The following is a 23,703-nucleotide window of genomic DNA, read 5'->3' on the forward strand; positions in this document are numbered from 1 at the left end:
CACACCATCATCACACCACCATCATCACACCATCACACCACCACACCACCATTACACCACCACCACCATCACACCATCATCACACCACCATCATCACACCATCACACCACCACCAACAGCACCACCACCACACCACCACTATCACACCACCACCATCACATCACCATCACACCACCACCATCACACCACCACCATCACACCACCATGATCACCACTGTCACCACACCACCATCACATCATCACACCACCATCACACCACCACCATCACACCACCATGATCACCACTGTCACCACACCACCATCACATCATCACACCACCATCACACCACCATCACACCATCACACCACCATCACACCATCACACCACCATCATCACATCACCACCACCACCACCATCACCACCACCAGCAACATCACCATCACACCACCACCACCACCACCACATCACACCACCACCACCACCATCACCACCACCACCACCATCACACCACTCATCACACCACCAGACCATCACACCACTATCACCACCACCACTATCAATAACCACTATCACACCACCATCACACCACCAACCATCACCACTCCTTATTTAGCTAGACTTGAATGTCAATGGCTATCCCTAAGTAGCCTACTATAACCTTTTGGGGATTATTTTAAGAATGACACGAGGCCACGCGTGGTGGCCTGCGCCTGTAATCCCAGCACTTTGGGAGGCCCCCCACCACCACCACATCACACCACCACCACCACCATCACCACCACCACCACCATCACACCACCATCACACCACCACCATCACACCACCATCACCACCACCACCATCAACACCACTATCACACCACCATCACACCACCAACCATCACCACTCCTTATTTAGCTAGACTTGGAATGTCAATGGCTATCCCTAAGTAGCCTACTATAACCTTTTTGGGGGATTATTTAAGAATGACACGAGGCCATGCGTGGTGGCTCACGCCTGTAATCCCAGCACTTTGGGAGGCCGAGGTGGGCGGATCCCGAGGTCAGGAGATGGAGACCATCCTGGCTAACATGGTGAAACCCTGTCTCTACTAAAAATACAAAAAATTAGCCAGGCCTGGTGGTAGGTGCCTGTAGTCCCAGCTACTCCAGAGGCTGAGGCTGAAGAATGGTGTGAACCCGGGAAGCGGAGCATGCAGTGAGCCGAGATCACCCCGCCACTGCACTCCAGCCTGGGCGGGCGACAGAGCAAGACTCCGTCTAAAAAAAAAAAAAAAAAAGAATGACATGAATTTAGAAAAATCTCCTGCTGAGGAGGGGTTTGTTCCTGGGCAAGAAGCATTCTTGTGGGTAAAGCACTGGGATTTCTGAGAAAGGTATGCTGGCAACACTTACTGAGAAGAATGGAGGAAGGAGGCACTCAGGAAGCTAGAAACTTGAAGGCGGGGAAGGAGTTAGGAAGCCGTGTATGCCACAAGAGGGCCTTCTGTGGAGACTTTTAACTTGGGAGATAATTCTCCCTTGGGATATGGAGCATGAAGCATGGGAACCCTCAAATTTAGATGGAGGTTTTTCTACCGTATTGTAGTTGCTGCAGTCCCTAAGAAAGTCTGATTCATTTGCATAGCCTTGTGAGGTGGTGGTGTGAGGAGGGGAAGGGGCAGGCCAGTCGATGAAATCTGGCTGCTTACTGGTCTGCTAGGGCTGCATAACCAAGGAACACAGACTAAAGTGCCTGAAACGACAGAAATTTGTTTTTTCACAGTTCTGGAAGCTAGGAATCTGAGAAGGTATTGACAGGGCTTGGTTTCTTACAACACCTCTCTCCTTGGCTTGTACAGACAGCTGTCTTCTCCCTGTCTCTTCAAATGGCCTTCCCTCTGTACATATCTGTGTCCAAATTTCCTCCTCTTATAAGAACATTAGTCAGTCATATTGGATTAGGGCGCTCTCCAATGACCTCATTTTAATTTAATGACCTCTTTAAAGGCTCTTCTTTCCAAATCCAGTCACATTCTGAGGTACTGGAGGTTAGGATTTGAACACATGGATTTTGGTGGTGGGGGCTGGTGCACGATTCAGCCCATAATACATGCTTTACAGTTACTCCTCTGCTGAGTCCAAGCTGGTACCCACCATGTGGACACAGCGTCCTCGCAGACGGGCTTGGTCCTGGAGCTCAGGGCACAGCCCAGCAGCAGAGTGAGCCTTGTCCAGAGCTGGGTGGATGGGGCAGGCCAGAGTACAGGCTCTGAGGATTAGCTGAGGGGGTGGTGGATGGACAACCGGAGTATGAGAGAAAACCTGCTCTTTTCAGATGCATACAGACTGATCCTTGAGGCTGGGTTAACTTGACACCTGCGTTAATCCCTTATTACAAAATGAGAGTGAGAAAAGATGATTCAATTTGCCACATTTCAATAAGCTGATGGATATTGGTAGCCATATTTGTTCCATAAAGAGAGAAAGACCTATCCTGGGCACTGCCATGAAGTAGCTGTATGACCTTGGATCGCTCTCCTCTTTTCTAGGTCTCAGTTTCTGTATCTATATAATGTGAGAGCACAGTTGGGAATATATGAATTAATAACAGTTTCTTGATGCCAAGATAGCAGCTCACAAAAGTAGCTCCCTGCTTGATCTGCAGTGTGGTACTCTAGGAGACCTTACTGTGAAAGTCAAAGGAAAAAATGTCCAGTGGGAAAAACACACCAATTTCAAGAAGAAAACCTTGGTACTTGGCCCAATGCCAGGCCTTGAACAGGCATTCGATAAAGCTTTTATGAAAGGAAGTAAAAACAGAAAGAGTGCATATCAACTTTATCGAGGTTGATACAAGAAGAATAACAATGTGAACAAATGAGAGAATGGAAGGAATGAGTGGAAAGAGGTCAGAAGCTGTGTCACAGGGCATTGATTGTGTGTGGTGCCTCCTGGGAGCTCCGGAGCACAGAAGGTGTTATCAACTCTCCTTCTAACGCTGATGCCTGCTCCATGCTGCTATTTTTATGCACAGACATACCATTTTTTGAGGGCCCATGGATACTTCCTGCAGAGTTTTCTGAGGGTGGCAGAAAGAGACGCCTAAGGAGAGAAACTTCCATTTTTCTTGAAGTTAAATTACGAAACTATGGACTGTTTAATGGGTTGAAATGAGCCTGCAGTTCTTCTCCACCAGAAATTATCATTATTTTAAAAGCAGATGCTTTACCAAAGTAAGAAACTGCTAAGGGTGTACTCTCACCAAAGAAATCAATTTGCATCCTAAGGCAAGAGAAAACGTTATAAAAACTTAATAAAGAGCAATATTTTTTCCCTCAGAAAATAAAACTATAAAAAGGGATGAGAACTTCAGACCGGAAGAAAAAATATTCACATGAGTTGTATGTTACAGAGGACAATGAATGAGTTTGTTAAAAAAGACAGATACTAAATAATATACATTCCTGTGGATCCAGCCTATTCCTTTGTAATCTGTTATTTATACTGACTTCACTATTACATTTAACCACATTCTCTGGGCTGTTCCAAGTTCTATGCATACATATGATATAATTTCTCATCCACTGTCTTTACACTGGTTACTGGGCCTTGTCATCTTCTTTTCAATTTTTTTTTTTTTTTTTTGATTTGCAAATAAAACACTCTCTGTGTTCTCTTTGGGAGACTTTTATCAGAACCATCCAGCCCTGAACGGAGAAGCATTTCAAGATCAAAAGGGAGGCAAATAATACTCTTCAGCAAGCAAGATAAAGATTCACACATAATTAAGCCAGGACTATAGGATTATTTAAGTAGATGTATCTTTTAAGAATAATCGAAGTGCTATAAGCTTTTCAAACTGCTGGAGCCATTCCAGGAAAAGAAAGGGAACTGGCAGTGTGTTTGTGGAGGACAAGGGGAGGAGGAAGGAGATGGAAAAGAGGGAAAGGACAAGCAATAGGCAACTGGCGTCTTTGTGTGCCAGGCCTTCCATGCAGTTTGTGAGGCAAGTTTATTAACCCCATTTTCCAGATGAAGAAAAGGAGGATCAAAGTTAATTTAACTTGGCAACGCTCATGCAGATGAAAAGAAGCCGAGCATGCCTGCTTTCTGTCTCTACGTCCATGCTCTTTCCTACATGTTAATTCTCTCCCCTTCAAGATCTCATTTAGGAGTAAAATAACGTATCTTAATGTAAGCATTCATTCACACACTTATTGAGCGTTCTTTGTTTCCTGGGTGCCAAACAGATGCTTGAATACAGAGATGAGTAAGACATTCTGTGCCGACAATGGCTACCATTCATGGAATACGTACTGTCTAACAGACGGCGTCCTGAGCATGCTTCACCTGTCATTTAATCTACTCTTTATACCAACCCTATGGCAGGAATTGTTATCCCCACTTTACAGATGAGAGAAAGGGGATCCAGAGAAGTTCAATAGCCCATCTAAGCTCTGTGAACAGTACCAAAATACAATTACAGGCACACCTGAATTTAACATTTGAGCTTTCCCACACTATCTTAATTCACTGTGTTGATAAATCAAGTTGCATGCCCACAGGGAGCTTAAACATCTCACAGGTAAAAAAAAAAAAAAAAGGAAAGAAAATCCAAAACACCCACCCAAAACAACAAAAAAACCCCACAATCCATACAAGTGATTATATAATAAGAAAGAGTTAGTGCATTTATTTCCTATTTCACAGCTGCCTTCTCTGATAATGAAGTAATCAGGGCTAAAGTCACAACCAACAAACTAAAACGTTAAATTCACTGTTTCATTTACGTGTCCGTTATCAACTCTCGGCATCTGTATGCTGGAATTAGTCTTCTATCTCCACTATAATCATAACTGGATATCAAGGAAGGTATATGACTTTGAACAAATGAGCTAAAAATTCTTTATTTTTGCATTTTATGGTAGGAAGAGAAGATCAAGCCAATATTTTCACATAACAGACTTCCAAACCAGGCAAGAGTTAACACTTAGAATTCACTGAAGAAGTATAAGCTGTACTTGTGAATTTGCCTACAGTTCTTTGCTGCTCTTGTTGCTTTAGCAAGTCTTTGGATTCTGATAATGACAACCCTCCTTTTATAGTAACAGATTTTAGGCAAATGCTCTACAGACTGAAAAACCCTTGCAGCCCATACACCATCAAGCTACATATCTTAAACCAGTGTAGAGATGGAGTGTCAGCAGTATACAAGTAAAGTGCCTTCTACCACGGGGATAGCAAACTACCAACAAATCATTAATGTCCTCCTGGTTATCTATTCAGCAGTGTACCTGCCAGGTCAGCTTCTAAATGGGTCCTTTCCAGAAGAGTCGATTTTATTTTATTGGGAAGGACAGATATGAAATAGAGCCAGAAGGTTAATATGAGTTTAAGAGGAGCATAAGGTTATCTGGGCAATTAAACGCTCTCCAGGAGGTTAATTACCCACACCTAGGCCTTACAAGTCACAAAATATATCAGCAGTTTCAAAATTTTGTGTATAACAGACAACTCTATTCTACATTCTCAGTGATATCATTTCACTTATTTTTTGCAGGACTAAGTTAAAGTAACATTCCTTCTATGGTCTATTTAGGAAAAAAAAAAAAGAAATGTTGTTCAAACTACTGCAGCAATGTCATATAGAAGAAAAAATGTGGCCAAAATTGTACAATTTTAGAGAGTGAGAGTAAGACAGTGTGCGTAAGACAGAGAAAAAGAGAGAGAGGACAGAGGGAGAGAGAGATTGAGATTGAAATTGAACTGGTTTCTGAAAGCCTTAGTAGATTTACTAAATGAAACTGTGTGTGTGACCAGCCTGGGAGCTGGGTAGGGCAACGAGGTTGCTGGAGGGCAAGTTGGTATGTTTCTGATGACCTGTGGTTTTAAATGTCTTCACTCTAAAGACCACAGAAAAGCCAGTGTGCTGTTGCTAGCTGAAATCATGATAGGATTTGTGTTAGACCTACTTGACCCACTGCCCTCACCTTCATTCAAACCACCATCATCTCTCACCTGGATCTCTATAAAAGCTTCCCACATTTCCCTGCTGCCACTGGTCATCCTTGACCCCCACCCCAAGCCTGTCTCTGCCCAGCAAGGCAGTCAGTCATCACTTATGATGGCAGTCACATCATGTCACCCCTGCTTAAAGGCTTTCCATTGCATTCAGGAAAAATTCAAAATCCTTACCACAGTCCCCTCTGTTTGCCTTTCCAACCCGCTTTCCTATAACCCCTGCCCTCCCATCCCCACCCTGCCTTTACACTCTTCATCACAGTGGTCTTGATTCTATTTATTGAACAGAATCTTAACATCATGTCATCAAATGCCACGTCAAACAAGCCCTCCTAACTAGTCTACTGAATGTTGCCTGTCACCGCCCCCCCAACTTTCAGGCACTATCATGGAACCTTCTTTTAGTGGCTTCAGAGAGCTTCTTTCTGAAGTTACAGCACTTATTCATTTCCATGTGCCTCCTCATCCTTCCTGCTCACTTTGTGTCCCCAGGACTTAGGGCAGTCCCTGGTACATGGAGTGAGTACAGGGCTTGCTACCTGGGGCTCCTTCTGCATTTCAGTGATCTGGAGCTTCTATCTTTCCTGGAGTGGAGTGGTGCTGTTAAATCTTTAGAAAGCTTCTAATATTATGTCATCATGTGATAATACTTAAAACCACAACAATCAACAATGATAACCACACTTTACTAAGCACCTACTTAGCACCAGATACTGGACTGGATGTTTTACATGTATTTTATATTTTAATCTCCCAACAGCCCTATAAAGTTGTTCATTGCTATGCTGTCCTACTTCCCTGTGCAGATGATACCAGGTACAAGTTGAATAGCCCTAATGTGAAAACCCAAATTCCAAAATGCTCAAAAATCTGAAAGTTCTTGAGGGCCAACATGATGCTCAAAGAAAATGTTGAATGGAACATTTTGAATTTTGGAGTTTTGAATTAGGGATGTTCAACTAAGAATACTGAAAACATTCCAAAATACCAAACATTTCGAATCCCAAGCATTTTAAAATTATTTTTTTATAACAATGCATAATAGATGTATATAGTTTCAGGGTACATGCGATAATTTAATACATTCGTGTACTTGTGAAGATCAAATCAGTGTACTTGGGTTATCTATCATCTTAAACATTTGTTACTGCTTTATGCTAGAACCATTTTAATTCTTCTCTTCTAGCTATCTTGAAATATGCAATAGATTATTATAAACTCTAGTCACCCGAATGATCTATTTAATACTGAGTCTTATGTGTTGTATCACACCATATGTTTGTACTAATTTATTAACTTTTCTTCATACTCCCCACCCCATCCCAAGCATTTTGGATAAGGGGTACTCAACTTGTACTGATCAATGATATTCTAGATCCCAATCTGTGTTAGTCCAAGGTACTAAAACCTTACTCAGTATTTATGTAAGTCTGTAAAGGATGTGAATCCATTCAGGGTTCTTTTGGGGAGTGAATTCAAATGCTTGGAAAATATTCTTCCTCTTTGCTCTACTATAGTTCCATCCTGTGACAGTCACACTGCACCACAAACCTCCTGATGACAGAGACCACCTTGCAAGGGACTGGGCAGTAAGTGATCTCAGCCAGACTCCTCAGATAATGAGACACCCTTCCTGCTTCCTTCTGGGAAGTAATGGGTTCAACTATCTAAGAACACAGCCTCTCCAGGTGTCCTGGACTGTCTTCTGGAAAGGAAAGAACCCCACGAATATAATATAAGGTCTTATTTTTCTGGCAAGTGTACTTAGGTTCTGGACCAGGTAGGTAGTGCAGCCTGTTAATAGGATTTTGAAAAAAGAATTACTATAATTATTTTTTTTGGCAGCCTGGAGCCTTTTATCTTTATGAGATGATAGTAATGTTTTAAAAGGATTATCATAGTGTTGTATGATGATGATGATGATAATAATAATAATCCTTTATTATATGCAATGCTTTAAGAGTTTTAAAAATACTTTGATACAAAATAGAAGGTTTGATTCTAAGAGTGATCTTTTGAGGTATAAGGGATTGTAATTGTTTGCCAAATTTCATAGTACGGGAAACTAAGGTTCAAGGCAATTAAATAGCTTCAAGCTATTCACAGCAGGGCAGCTTCAAGACCCAGGTAGCCTGATTCCTAGTCCAGTGTTCTTTAAATAAATCATGACTGGTGAGCTAATTTAAAGGAGGAGACCAGAAGAGATTCTATCATAACATTTGAAGTGTGTGTTTGTGTGCATGTGCGTGTGTGTGTGTGTGTGTGTGTGTGTGTGTGTATGTGTGTTTGTATGTATGTTAGGAGGGGTGGTGGATTCCAGAAAGTGATTCTTAGGAAATAAAATATTATTTTAGAAGCGTAGACACATTATAAAACCTTAACAAAGCCTTGAGTTCCTAAGCATTGTCATCTGTTTCATATCATACCGTCACAATTAAATCATGGTGTCATACAAACTACCCAGGCTTCAAGCGTCCCAATAAAGACACTCGATACTTAAAGAAAGAACATTCTGCAAAGCTCTTTCGTATTTATTTTCTCATCTCATAGCTTTTTATTCTCTCTCCAGAAATAACGCTTTTAGAGTTTATTTTGCTGCAGTTTCTGTCTTAATGAATTAAAGGAGTCCATTTTATGGTTTCAGCAATAGTCATCTCTGGCAGTGACTCAACCAGCGGCTTTCTCTCAGTTCTTTCCCCAAGAAAAGAAAAGAGGAAAGCAAAGCTTCCTTATAAATGGTGCACTTACATTCTTTCTCTTTTTACATCTGTGGCCCCATTGGCTCACAGGGCTCTGCTCCTGAACTTTCTTTTCTGATTACTGACACGAGAGCCTGAAGTCAAGGCAGAGATGATGATACACCATTGTCTTCAGCAAAAGGCAAAGGCTGCTCTACCATCCTGGCTCAGCACACAGCAGCATCTTGAGAAGAACACACTAGAAATCCCTAAATTCAGAACATAGCAGCCCAAGAGAAATATATTCACTTTGATATCCACTGTTCAAATATATTGAAGGTGTAGTTTATGTTGAAGGTTAAAGAAGTTTAGTGAAAGTCAGTTTTAATGAATTCCAGTTCCCTCTATGCGCTTACCTCCAGAAAATGTTCTGCCTGCTGTTCTCGATCCAATTTCCTTGAAGTTGTTGTAATCAGACCTGTGTAGAAATGAGAATATTTGACTTTTAAATATCTGGGGCAAACAGCTTACTGAGTGTGGGGAAACAAGTCCAGTTAAAGGAAAAGCAAAAGTGGTGTGGAACTGTAACTTTCCAATCCCCCATGACAATCAGAAGGGTCTCAAGAATCATTCTTAAAAGAAAGTAAAATTTACAAAGAAAACCTGAAAAATTGTTTCAGCCTATCTACCACAGTTGGCATACTGTAATTACTTTGGGGAGGTAAAAACTCACTAATGAACTTCTGTTTTTCTGATAATGAAGAGTTCCAATGATTCATGTGCATATGACTGAAATTCTACAGTAGAAACCTCATTAAAGATTTTAGAGTTCCTAAACAATTAATAGGTTGTTTATGCTGATTAGATTCAGGCTATGAAACAGTACTTTCTTACTTAACTTTTATATGCACATATAATTTTTGCTATACTTGACAAAGAAGGTTATTTCTGTAATCGCTACTTATACACATAATTATTTCAGATTTAATAACTTACACACCAAAGATCTCATACTGTAGTTTTATCATTTTGTTTTATGTGTTTGAATCTTTATACAAAATAAGTTCCACATGAAAAATATCTATCTTTTCTTCCAATGGTGTTTCTCATAAGTGAATCACCCCTTTGAGTATAAAGACAAAGAAAAGAAAATGATAAGACAAAACCTTCAAGGCCTCTCAGCTTATTGCACCAATTTGTCTTTTGCAGGTTTTATTATTCCTTTTGTCAAATGGCAATTAGGAGGTCAAATTTATTTTCCATTTCTTGATTCCACGATGTCCCTAAAGAGAATATGGGGTGGGCTGTTTTCCTGGTGTATGCTGATGGACAATGGAGGAACAGAGAAAAATCATATGAAAAGCCTGTCCCAGTGCTGGTGAGGTAGGTGCAATGTGGAAAGGTATTTCCAGGGGCTGTGAAAGAGCTCTTGACCTCAAGCTTCTGTCTTATATAGAAGTGGTGGGTGGGAGCACACAGATTTTAGAGAAAGCCAAGAAGAGACCACAGGAAATTAAATGGCTCCCCACGGCCTTCAAAATAATATCCCACTCAGAGTAACACGGCTGTTTACAAGCTAGCCCCTCCTCTCCACCTCCACACTCCCCACAGGAGGAAAACCTGTGTTTCCAGCGCACAAATGATCTGACTTTCCATGAATTCATTCTGGAATGTGCCCCACAGATTTTTTTTCTTTATCTTTTTTATTGAAAATATAGATATATTGAAATATATGAAAACATATATATATATATGGTAGAAAATGAGCTTATGATTCAAGCATACCACGTGAAATAATTAAATCAAGTCAATTAACACATCCATCACCTACAATACTTATCATTTTTTTGTGGTGAGGACATTTGAAATTTATTAGCAATCTTGAAGTGTACAATAAACTATTATTAATTATATTCACCCAAGCTGTACATTTCTACACTGAGCTAGATTTTTAAATTTTAGCTCAGATGTTAGCCTTTGCTGACCCTGTTTAACAGGGCTAGGTGGCCATCTGCTCTGCCCTCATGTAACCGGTGCTCTCCATTATTGATCTCTGTCTTATACTAGAATCCTTTGTTCACATGTCTGTATTTCCCCACTAGACAAATTGACAGAGTTACTTCATGAGAAGGGCCTGTCTTTTGATTCGGAAACTGATACCTACCTAGTTCCTCACCTAGAACAAAGAATAGGAACTCTTTAACGCTTAGTTAATGAAAAGTTGCTCTGGAAGAGATCCACTGTATTTTATTCTTCAGTTTTGCTACAGACTTGGAATGTGCTTGTTTAAGAGGGTATTGTTTTGTGTGTGGAGGGTGTATTTGTGGTGGGAAAAGTTTGTGTGACATGTGTACTCATAAAGTTTGCAGAGTTCCTCTGTGTGAATGAGCAACGCTAGGCACTCTTGGATGTGAAGAGCTACTGTCAGAGATTAAGGAGGAAAGACTGCCACCAGGAAGGTCAAGGAAGATCAGTGACTTTCCTTCCTTAGCTGACCATCAGAATCACCAGGGAAACATCAAAAACATAGATTTTGTCTCCCTGCTCCATCCCTCATTTACTCTATCAGAATCTCTCAGGATGAGGTCCGTGATGGTCCTCTTATTCTAAGAGAAAGGTGCTATCCAATTCCACTATCTTTCACTGAATCTCACTGTGACTTTTTATTGACCTTACTTCTTCTGACCAGACATGCCCAAGAACGAAAGAGACTGAGCTGCTCTAGCATCTCGATTAGAACATTGAGCTCAGTGTGTGCGGGTGTGGGGTGGGGTGATGGAGATAGCCTGTGAGTGCCTGCCCAGGGGAGGTGAGGAGACGAATAAAGGGCAGCACAGCGCTCTGAGTCACACTGATGTGGATGTCTAACACACACATCTGACACCTTCATTTCTGGGCCATTCTATTGGACAAGGTCATATGTCACAGAGGCTCTTTCAAGGTGGGGAGTAACTCTCTTCTCACAAGTCAGGGGAAGCTTTCATGGAGCCTCCCCTCTCCTGTGTGGGGGCTCCTCTATTAGAGCCCACAATAGGAATGAGACATGTTTGTTATATTGAGGCTATAAATGAGTCAAAGGGCTGTTGGCCTTCACCCTGCTGCTCTTTCAACCACAAAAGACCAGTGCCCCTTTGCCCTCTGTTCCCCTGGGGACTCACTATCATCACAGGTGCTCCTTGCCCAGGGTCACATGGCCACAGCCCATAGCCCACTGTGGTGTGGCTGTGCACAGGGAAGAGGGAGGTCAGCTTCCTCTCCTGATGATTCTTAGGGCAATTTTTTAGGACGTTCACTTGTTTTCACCATGCCCACATGTAACTGGGAGAGCGGCAGGGTCCCTTTCACCTTCATACCTTCACCTGGATGTGTTTCTCACCTATTGATCAGCCCACAGAGAGAGACAGGCTTCCTGAAAAGTCTGAAACAACATACACACAGTGAACTTGGAGCTGTGAGGAAGACAAGCAGTTTCTGTTTCTGGAGTAAAAAGACACAGGAAAGCCTCCGCTGGTTACAGTTCTCTTGGCTTCTACCACCTTTATTTTCACAGATATGAAATAAAAGGCAAGAAATAAAATGAAAGTTAAAAGTGGAGATCGGTAGGAAATCAGATGAGGTGGTATGGGGATAGGGAGTGTCTGTTTGCTAATCGGTACAAGGTTTCTTTTTGAAGGGATAAACATGCTCTAAAATTACAGACTATGGTGATGGTTGCATACTTCTGTAAATATTCTGAAAACAATTAAATTGTATCTTTTAAATGGGTGAAGTTTACTGCATGCAAATTATATACTAATAAAGCTATTAGAAAAATCACTAGAAAATCATAAACTCTGCCTTTAAGGTTTTAATAAGTCTTTTATATTTGGAAAAGGTAGGCTCTTAAAAATATTTAAATGAATGAATGAATGAATGAATGGGTTAGTTAGTTTAGGCCTCAGGCATGAAGAAGGGTTGAAATGAATAGAGTTGATTGGGCTTGTCCATAGGAATCTGGAACATGGAAACATTGAAATTTTACAGTTACAGCAACAACTGGTAGTTATTTGCAGTTGAAAATAAATAAATACATCTTGTTATCAAAATCTTGATAAAATAAATCTCGTTATCAAGCCAGGGTCAGCTAAACCACTCAGGTGTAAAAGCTTTCCTACTGCTCAAAGTACCTTCTTATGATGAGCTATGGTACCTCAGCAGCACTGCCATTTTTTACAGTGAGAAAAAAATGCAGTGAGCCATCCTTCCTGGCCCAGAGGAATTAGTTAAAATGACCAATGCTGCCTCTTCATTTGTAATAACTTTGTTGTAGCTGAATGCATTTGGAACAAATAGAGAATAAGACAACAAGACAATAGAGAACAAGACAAAATAGAGAGAATAGAGAACAAGACAAAACAGAGCAACCTCCCTCCTCAACCACTCTGACTCATCACTGGGGAAGGCAACCCCATTCTGTAATCGATACAAACAGAGGTGTGTGTGCATTACACATGTAACTGTAGACACACTGGGCACAGTAAATTGGGGACTGACATGATGAAATTGAATTTCAAAGATAAATCATAGGCAAGCATTTGAATGTGGTTTGGAGATATAAACAAACACATCATTTGATATAATTACATATGCAAACCTCCAATTTAGGAGGGGAAGTACGCCAGTCCTAAGTGAATGATACTCAATAAGGGGGCGGGGGAGACATATGGCTGGAACTGTGCAATTACTTAAAAATGGTTGCTTTTGATTTTTTGTTATGGAGACGGAAGAATCTAATGACCTCTCTCTCTGAGAAACAGCCTGAGCATGAAAATGTGGCTGCCTGTTTGAAAGAGAACTCAAAATGTTCTAAGCAGTTGTGGTCAGAGAAGTGATACTTTTAAGGATGATACCTTTTCCCTGATTTTTCTGCCTGTGGGTGTCTTGGGTCGCAGCTGTGTAATCTGCTGCCATGACATTCACGTTTTCAAGTGCTACTTGAAGCAGTGCGGGTCTTAGCTGTTTCAGCATAATTCTGCAAGACTGCGGGAAGCTGGGTTTGGTGTTTTAAAAATACAACTAGAATTATCAGCTCTGTGAGCGACAATTAATTCTTTCCTCTATGTTTTTCACATCCCATTTCCTATGCTTCTCACTTCTTCAAGTCTGTACCCAGCTATCTGGTAAACCGTTCACTATCCTTCCAGACAGTTGAGTTGTTACTTTCTATGTGAAACCCTCTCGGACCTTTCCTTACCTGGCATGTTGCATGTAATTAATTCATTTATCATCTGAATCTCCATCTAGACTACAGTAGCAGAAGGCAAAGGCTTTGGGTCTTTAAACACAACTAACCCCACAACCTAGATCAATGCCTCCTCAATTTTTTGAATAAAATACTACTTTTGCAGCACACAACATTTTGCTCTAATTATTTGCCAAAGAGTCAGTCTTCCCTAATAGGAAACAAGGAAAAAGGTGGTGAATAAATCTTATTTATGTTGTATTCCTGGTGTTTAACACAGAAACTGGCACATTGTAGGTACCAAGCAAAATTTATCTGAATGAAGGTGATGTGGGTGTAGTCTTCCAGAACTCTCAATGTCATTTTATTATACAGAGTGGCCATAATGGTTCCAATGCATGGGTGTTAAAACTGTCTGAATGCTCTCCTCCATCCTTTGAATAACTTTAATGTTTTCCTGTTTTTGGAGGTCATTAGAGCAATTCCTGATAGCCTTTTAAAAAAAAATTTCAGCTGCCAATTAAATATTTTTGATCTTTAATCTTACGCACAAAGGATTTGTGGCCATTCCATTGTTCTCTCCCATCCTGATTTCTACCTAATTTAGGGAGAAAAATAGGAAAATAAAAATATAGTTGTATCCAATATTTATTGAGTACTGAATATGTGCCAAGCACTACATTAAGCAGTTCATATACATAATCTCATTTTATCTCACAATAGTCAGATATCATATAGTCTAAGAATATACATCACATAGTCGTTTTTTAAAAAAACAAACCTAATACATGCCTTTACCACAACTTTAATTTTTCCTCTAACTCTGAAATTTCAGAGAAATTGGAATTATTTTGATTCCATTTGTAGGAGGAAACAGTTAAATAAACTTGCCTGAGGTCACCAATGACTATACCACAATTCAAACCCAGGAACTCTTGGCCAGGTGTGGTGTCCCCATGCTTTGACAGGCCAAGGCAGGAGGATTGCTTGAGGCCAGGAGTATAAGACCAGCCTGGGTAACATGGTAAGACCCTGTCTCTTTAATAATAATAATTAGACAGGCACCTATAGTTCCAGCTACTTAGGAGGCTGAAGTGGGAGGGTGGCTTGAGCCCAGGAATTTGAGGTTACATTGAGCTATGATTACGTACGTCACTGCACTCCAGCCTGGGTGACAGAGAGAGGACTCGGCCTTTAAAAAAATGAAACCCCTTAAACCAAAAACAAAACTAACTCTGGAGCTTCTTCAGTGTTTCCCTTTTATCTCCCTAGCAGAAGATGTGGGGCATTGGCAAAGTCATCTGTCTAGGGGCCAGGAGATCTGGGTACTAGAATCAGCTCTGTCAGTAACTGGTCATAAGATCACAGGGAATAAGATTCCTTCTCTAGGCCTCAGTTTCCTCATCTAGGAATGTCCTATGCATCTTTTCAGTGTGAAGAATGTACAGTAATATAAGGAATATTACAAGAAGATCATTAGTCTTCTTCCTTCCCTGCTTTATTCCCCGAGCACACGCTCTTCTCAATGGTCCTGAGCCCAGCAGTGCAGGACCTGGGTGGGTCACCCAATCAGGAACAATACATGCTGTGTTCTAGTTTTTATTTATCCACAAAAATGACATGAAATTAAACATCCATATGCACATTTCTCAAAAGGAGGAAAGTAAAAATATCAGTTAACTATAAGTATGTGCTTTTAAACAGGAAAGTACGTACACTGGTTATTCCCACATCTATGAGGTCTTCTATAAGATTCTGATTTCTAGAACCCCTATTTCCACCTCTTTCCCTTCAGTCCATTAAGGAGCATTAAAATATTCCCTGCAGTATTTACATATGGACATCAGGCTATGCACTCAATTTGGAGAGAAATGAAATGCATGCATAGTGAATTCAACTTTCAGGAGTAGAGGAAAAATTAAAGTTGGAGTGAAGATTGTATCACATTTCCTTAAAAAATAAACAACTAAGTAATATGTATTCTCAGACTGGATGATATTTATCTGAGAAGAAAAAATACCAGAAAGAAAAAAATATATATACAAGAGCTACAACATCAGTTATAAGGGGGTTAAAAAAAGGATTCTGGAAACTGCCCCCATGAGACATGCTTCTTAAGTAAGGGTTGTTTCATCAGGTGTAAAGACTTGGAGTTGCTCAATTGAGCACGTGGTGCTGCTATTAAATTTTCTTAAGAAAAGTTGACAGGGGAAATCACCCATGGAGCTTAAGCCTGCAAGTTGGACTTCTCTTTATAAATAGAGATTTCTGAGAAGCTAATAGAAGCTTTAAAACTGTAGAAGGGAGGGTACATTTTAAACCAAAGTATGAAGATGCTGTGGGTCAAACATGGTTTATGGCTGTTGGTTTTCTGTAATAGACACATTTCATTTCTTTCTTTGCAAGCCAATGGATGGCATTTCTGAATTCTGCCTTAGCAGCAAGGAAATCCCAGGCAGTATTTTTCTGCCAGAAATACTTTCCCCTTTGGATTCAGGATTCTGTAACCGCTACAGGTAGCAAAGGGAACAAGCCATCTTGCAGAGGAAAATTGTAGAGGCTGGCACAGACTTGGCAACTTCTCTTCAGGCCTAGTTGACCGATGGAGTTGCCCACAGCCTGGAGGGAGGGTTCTAAGGTTCAGGCAAGTCCTGCTTCCTAACTCTACTGCTATATTAGATTGATTAGAAGCATCTGAGTCAAGTCCACTTGTCAGCAGAGTGAAAGGTAAGGTGGGGCCAACGAGGGAAGGAGTAGTGAAGATGATGTTGTATGGTAGACAATACTTCCAAAGTCCTCCTCCTCTGTATGATCCTCTCCTGTACCCAGTGGTCTTGCCATCGTCATGCACACATGCATGCATGCATGTGCACACACTCATACAGTTAGAACCAGAGATGCTGTGTACATGCCTAATTTTACCAGAATACCTGGATACTTCCCACTCCCATCTGTTCTTCCATCAATTCCTCTCCTCATCACCAGTCTCCATGGCTCGCCCTCCCAATTGCACAGAGCCCTCTGGTTCTGCCTTCCAATGTTGCCTAGATGAGGATGCATTTATGGACCTGAAGAAGTCTCTAGGCTATTAAGTTAAACCTTGAATGCCATATTGGATTTCTTCAGAGAAATTAAGCCACAGATGGTAAACCAATATGAAGGATGTTGTATGAAACGATGCCATCTTTAGGTGCTATTTACATACCACTGATGTGCATGCTCAGATGTGCAATATGGCGCACTTCTCCTCCTTTCGCTTTCTGCCAAGATTTTTTTCATAATTCTGAATATTGGATAATCAAAATAAAGAAGCATAAGTGACTGGCAATCTAAATTCCACTATGTAGATGGATCCTAGAGATTATCTAGCCCAGGAAGCATTGTAGTATACTGGCTAGCAGTACTCAGGCTCTGGCATCAGACTGCCTGGCTTCCCATCCCAGTTCTACCACTAGGCAGCTGCATATCCTTGGGCAGGTTACTTAGCTTCCTCATCTATAATGAAGCTTATTAAATTAAATAATTAAAATGCTTAGCATGGTTCCTGGCACATACTACATGCCCAAATAATAATATTCTTATTATCAGCTCTAAGAACAGTGCCTGGTGTATCATATGTGTTCAGTGGTTTAACTTTGTTTCCTTCCCATCTAAACATTTGGGCAGCAAAAATTCTAAAACATTTAATACAAACTCTGTCATCTGACAGATAAGGAACCTGAGGCTCACAGTATAAGTAACCTGTTCAAAGACTTACTGATTTAAAAAATCCCTTTGTCCATGCATGGTTACATTTTATTGAGAGGATAATATACACTTTTGCTACTTGAAGCATAGCATGCATTAGCATCATGAGTGCTACCTGGGAGCTGGTTAGAAACGCAGACTTGTAGGCTCCCCCCAAACCTAGATAACGTATGCACAAGAATTTTAAGATGACTGACTCTAGATCATTTTTGGTTTTCAAACTTGGCTGTGCCCTGGAATCACCTGGGGAGTTTTAAAAAATACTCACGTCAGAGTCCCACACCCAGAGGTTATGAATTATTTAGCATGGGGTGAAGCCTAGGCATAGGGATTTTTAAAAAATTCTCCTAGGTGATTCTAACATTCAGCTAGGGGGAAGAATCACTGTATATCTAGTTGTTATCTTCTGGATGATGGGGTTATAGTAATTACTTTCACTGGCTTATCTAAATAGCTAGTTTTTCTAACATCAACAACACTCAACTTTATGAAATAAAATAATTTAAAGGACAATAAAATAGAGGCACCAGGAACAGCCTCCTGTATGCCATCATCTAAATTCTATGATGTTCTGGTCTGAATCCTTCCGCCAAAGGACTAAACTATGTGGTTACCATATTTGTTTGGACTTTACTTATTAATTAATTAATTAATTTTTAAAGAGAGGGTCTCGCTGTGTCACCCAGGCTGAGTGCAGTGGCACGATCATAGCTCTGCAGGCTGAAACTCCTGGGCTCAGGCAATACTCCCCACTCAGCCTCCCAAGTAGCTGAGACTACTGGTGCATCATCATCCCCAGCTAGTTAATTTTTTTTTTTTTTTTTGGTAGAGATGTGGTCTCACTATGTTGCCCAGACCGGTCTCAAATTCCTGGCCTCAAGGTCTCCCAAAGTGCTGGGATTCCACGTGTGAGTCACCTTGCCCAGCCTGTTTTGACTTTAGATCGGAGGCATGCTAGGCATGCCTAGCAAGGAAGACAGGAAGTCCTGTCTTCCCTTACTATACTGGCTTCCATTAGCTCTAATTTCACTTCTTCATTCAGGCATACTTTCTTTTACTGCCTATAGCGTTACACACTGCCTAGCCCCATCTGGCCACCCAGATCTCCCTAGCAGAGGGGGAATACCTCCTCTATACAGATGCTTTCTCTTCCCCACAAAAACACATTTGGATACAAGGCAAAAGACAAAAAAGATACAAGAATAAGTCTCTATATTTTCTTTCATCAAACTAACAATCCAGTGAGAGAGGTAGACACGTAGGAGAATCACTACAGTACAAAGCAAGATCTAACACACACCCTAGACAACTTTGAGTGTCCTTAAGGAGGAAAGATTTATGCTGAATTGTACAATTAGAAAAGATAAAGGAATGAGCTGTATTTGTACCGGGTCTTTAATGTTTAATAAGAATCTGACAGAGAAGTTGTGAAAAGTCAAAATGTCCAATCTCCATTTAAGATTAATGGGACAAGCACTTTGGGAGGCCGAGACGGGCGGATCACGAGGTCAGGAGACCAAGACCATCCTGGCTAACACAGTGAAACCCGGTTTCTACTAAAAAATACAAAAAACTAGCCGGGCGAGGTGGCGGGCGCCTGTAGTCCCAGCTACTCGGGAGGCTGAGGCAGGAGAATGGCGGGAACCCGGGAGGCGGAGCATGAAGTGAGCCGAGATCCGGCCACTGCACTCCAGCCTGGGCGACAGAGCGAGACTCTGTCTCAAAAAAAAAAAAGATTAGTGGGACAGAAGCTTAACAAAAATGGTAAACTTGGGTCTAAAACCTGGCTCTGCTATTTTTTTTTTTTTTACCTGTATGGACAAGGAAACTTACATAACTTCTCTGATGGCAGTCTTATCATCTCTGAAATGGGGACAGTACTAGGTTCTTCATAGGCTTCGTTAGAAACAATAAAGCTGAGGTGCTTGGCACGGTGGCTTGTACTTAGATGCGATTTAAAAAGAGACACAGTATCTACAAAAAGCAGTGTATTATATTTTATTTTTATTAAAAACCCTAATAGCCCTGGGGTGCTATTTCTAGCCTATATTAAAAACGAAAACCTTATTGTATCTGGATTATTCAACTCCCAAAATGTCTGAAAATTTAATAACCAGGCAACTAAAAGTTGAAGTTTCTTTTTGTTCAGATGAACACTCTAAAGTTCTGTAATTCCTGACACACTTGAAGTGTGAAAACAGCCATTGCACTTCCCTTAGAAATCATGTCACTGCAAATGATTTGTTTCTACAGCTGTTTTCATCTGACAGATAAAATCAGGAGGATGGATAAAGTACAAACTACTCAGAGAATGTACAAAGTCTTGAAAATGCATGTGTGCTTTGTAGGCATGCAATCCTTTAAGATCATCTTTGCTCTATAATTTATACAAGACCCCTTAGGTAGAGGTGAAGTTTTGAAACTCAATTTTTAAAATCTAGAAAAAATATAACTCATATGGAAAGTTTGAATGCTGTTAGAAGACTGATAATGCTTTTTATTAAAAAAAACCACACACATTTTCCAGTTAATTTTCACTTAATTCAAAGTTTTCCTTTTGTCTTAAATTTATATTTACATTGTAAAACCTCATTGGTTTTCATTTCACTTGTCTGAGAATATGTAACAGTTCCATAGCTGGTTGAAGTTTACCTTTGCACCACCTAGGTAAATTAACAGGATGAAGAGGTCTCAGGGGAATATTTATTGTACTCAAGATAAACCATTTGCAGAGCACTTCAACTTTCACAACCACCATTTTGATGTTGTAATTGCAAACAGCCTATGTAACTATTCATTAGAATCCGTCCAAGCAGGTCTTTTGTTTGGCAACACTATGCTAATAGTAGCATTAACCTTATGTGTTGATTTGAGAGCAGTAAATGTGTGCTTCCTGAAATATTCTAGAAATACACATTTTCAACTGCTATAGTGTGCTCCTCAGAGTCTGAATCAGTGGCATTTCACTGTCTTTCTGTTCTCAGGGAGGAAGTACCATCTCTTATAAGAATGATACAATTTGTGCTTAATCATTTACTAATACAACTTTGGGCAAGTCTTTAAAAATGTGCACCTCAGTTTCTTCCTCTGTAACATAGCAGTCATTTTATGGAGGAGCAAATAATCTCTTCATCACTAAGGGGAACATACAATATTTTTCCCATATAAACATAAGTGGAAACAAAGGAGAGATTAGTATTATTTATAACTGCTCTATAACTCCTTGGAAGAAATGCTGTATAAGTCAGGGAAGAAGCCTTGTATTTTCCCTCTGCTCTTTAGCAGAGGACTTCATAAACAATTCCTTTATATTATTTTGTATTCTGTTTACATTTTTTTTTCTGTCAATAGACTGTGGCTTCTCCAGGGCAACCATATTTTTATTCATATAATATTCATTAAAGGAATACCTTTTAAGAGCCCAGGCTAATCATTGTATCTTTTGTGCTTAGCACAGGGCCTGACATATGAAGGGCATCAATAAATATTGGTCTATTGACTGAATAAACTGTAATAATAATAATACATAATTAAATATATAATATATAGTAAACACAATCAAATAAATATATAATAATGAAATGTGTCCGTAAGTGTGTGCACACACACACAAGTGCTACCATCCAAAGCAGGTAATGGTCTATACATATGGGAATATTCATTTAGCATTTATATTATGGCTTGTAAAAATTTTGGGGAAAAGTTTCCAAATTCAGAACAAATTATGTGCTGTGATGATTACTGCTATGGGTTTTTAACATAAAATGTTACAGGTTCATAAAAAGCCATGTTTTTTGTGTCATGTCAGAGTCTGCAGTCTGTTTGGTTAATTGAGGTTAATGGAGGGAAATGGCAGATTGCCAGTGCTAATGAGTTTATCTTGATTCTTTTTAATACGTATTTTATTTCTCTTTTGTATTTACTTTTTGTTTAACTAAATTATGTTATTTATCCAAGAATCTGTCACATATAAGTAGGGATTGATAGCCTATCAGAGAGGGCTCAGCCCATGTTTCATTTCTCAAAAAACATTTTTAAAAAGGAAAGAAGAGGTTGCAAAAAATAGCCAGTCTCTGATTTCTCTAGGTCCACCAAGCACCCCACGATAAATACCAAGACGGAGGATAAGACAAAGCGCCCTGTAGGATCGCACTCACTGGTTGGAGTCTAATGAATTAATCATTCCAAAACTCTACAAAGAATCTAGCAAGGAATGTGCTAAAGGCATATATCAGCCATGTCATAGAAAAAGTGAGCTAGGTGGCATTTTAGTTTCTTGTTCAGAAAAGAAAAAGAAATGCAAATCAAATGAGAGAATCATTGAAAGAGTCAGGAAGAATCAGAGAGCTGCAAATACTGGCTCTATGCGATCAGGGCTCGTATGGGGGTGTGGGGAGAGGCAGTAAGCGTCAAAGACTGCCATAAGCATCTATATCTAGCTTGTTTATTCCATATTTATCCACATGATAAATATAACTACATATCACTTGTTGAGTGTTACATCACTAAGTAGCTAGATCTGTTTGACTCCTAAATTTGTGCCCTGAACTGGTTGGTATACTGTAATTACAGTATTTGCTTGGCTTTACTGGTTCCCTTGGTAGAAGTGGAAGAAGGTTGTTCAGATTTTCCTCCTATTTCAGAAACAAGAACAGTGGTGGAAGACCTGAAATGTGCACACCCCATGGCAAATTTAAAATTAAGAGCTGCAAGTGGCGGTGGGTCTGCTGGGCACTCACGTCCAGGGTCCCGGGACTTTCTTTCCTTTCACTTTTACTTTTCATCCCAAGATTGATCTCCAACCCATCCATGCAGTTCAGCAATGGTCCCAGGAGAACAGGTGCAAAATGTTTCTTCTACATTTTCAGCCATTTAGCAGTCTTTCTTTGGTACTAAGGGTTTGCAATGAGTAGGTACGCAAGAGGTACCCATTTAAAAACCAACTAGTCAAATGAACATGACACCCAGATTAAAAGACATTTTCATCTTCTTTGTTTGCACTCCGAAAAATTCAGTATTTTCTGAACAAATGGCTGTGCATTGAGCCTGAGAGTGGATTTTTAAACCATTCACAGCTCTGTGTCAGTCCTTCATTCTTAGGGAAAACCAGCTCAATGCTACTGTGGTTGTAATTAGTGGATAATTAGTACTTGTACATGTCGATGCTACATGTCATGGAACTGGTGCCTGGTTTAGCATCCACTCAACAAGATTATTTAATTTTGCTGTAATTTTAATTCTTTTGAATCACATTAATGCCTTGGCACTAGAAAATCTGGGACTAGCTAGTTCAACTAAGGTTTGAAATTGTATTAATGGATTTCATGTTTTCCATGAAAAAGAAAGTTGTTGGAAGGTTTCTGCATTAACAAACTGAAGCTGCATTCCACAGTCTCATGGGCCATTTGGGGCTTAGTTTTTCAAATATCATGTGCACTACAATGCCAGCCCCACCACTGGCTTGGCACTGGGGTGGTTGACTTTCAACGGATGCTGAGAATAAGGGGGAATGGGAATTGAATAAATAGAGGCATGTGGTTAGAGGATTGGGTGAAATTATGCAAAAAGTTAACATGGGGGACAGAGGGGTGAAGCCTTAACAGCTAGGGGTGCAAGCAAAGGCTTCCCAGGAAGGGATCTCTTGGGTTGGGATGAGTAGAAGTTTTCCAGGTAGACAAGGAGTAGCTTTTACCATATTCTGATGGGAAAGGAAAATCATACAAGGAAGAAGGACCCTGGTCCCAACCCCAAATTACCTCAGGAGACCTTAGGGAAAACCCTGGAATTTTGTTTTACATATTAGTGGAAATGGAAGAAAAGAAATACCCTTTCCCTTAGGGGCATGCAATCAGTCAGTTCTCTTAACTGTCAATGTGGAAGTGTCTTCATATATTATGAAACAGCATTGTAGGCAACAATGGGAAAAGTCCCCACTCCATTCCTGTCACCCTCAGAATAAAGGGACCAAGACCACATTAGAAGCAAGTAAATAGCCCTCACAATGAAACAGGCAGGAAATGCTGGAGAATGCCAGTCAGATACCATTTTTTTTTTTTTTTTTGAGACCGAGTCTTG

General features: G+C 40.3%; 1 protein-coding gene across 5 annotated transcripts in view; it reads right to left on the reverse strand.

The window, feature by feature from the left end:
- FAT3 (FAT atypical cadherin 3) overlaps nucleotides 1-23,703 on the reverse strand; it is a 703,955-nt gene that overhangs the window by 200,679 nt on the left and 479,573 nt on the right. For all 5 annotated transcript variants that reach the window (XM_021926426.2, XM_021926429.2, XM_021926427.2 and 2 more), the window contains exon 4: nucleotides 9,077-9,138. In XM_021926426.2, coding sequence (XP_021782118.2) covers nucleotides 9,077-9,138 — 62 coding nt within the window. The remainder of the gene's footprint in view (nucleotides 1-9,076; nucleotides 9,139-23,703) is intronic.

The sequence above is a fragment of the Papio anubis genome, chromosome 12 (assembly GCF_008728515.1).
Source record: "Papio anubis isolate 15944 chromosome 12, Panubis1.0, whole genome shotgun sequence".
NCBI lineage: Eukaryota > Metazoa > Chordata > Mammalia > Primates > Cercopithecidae > Papio > Papio anubis.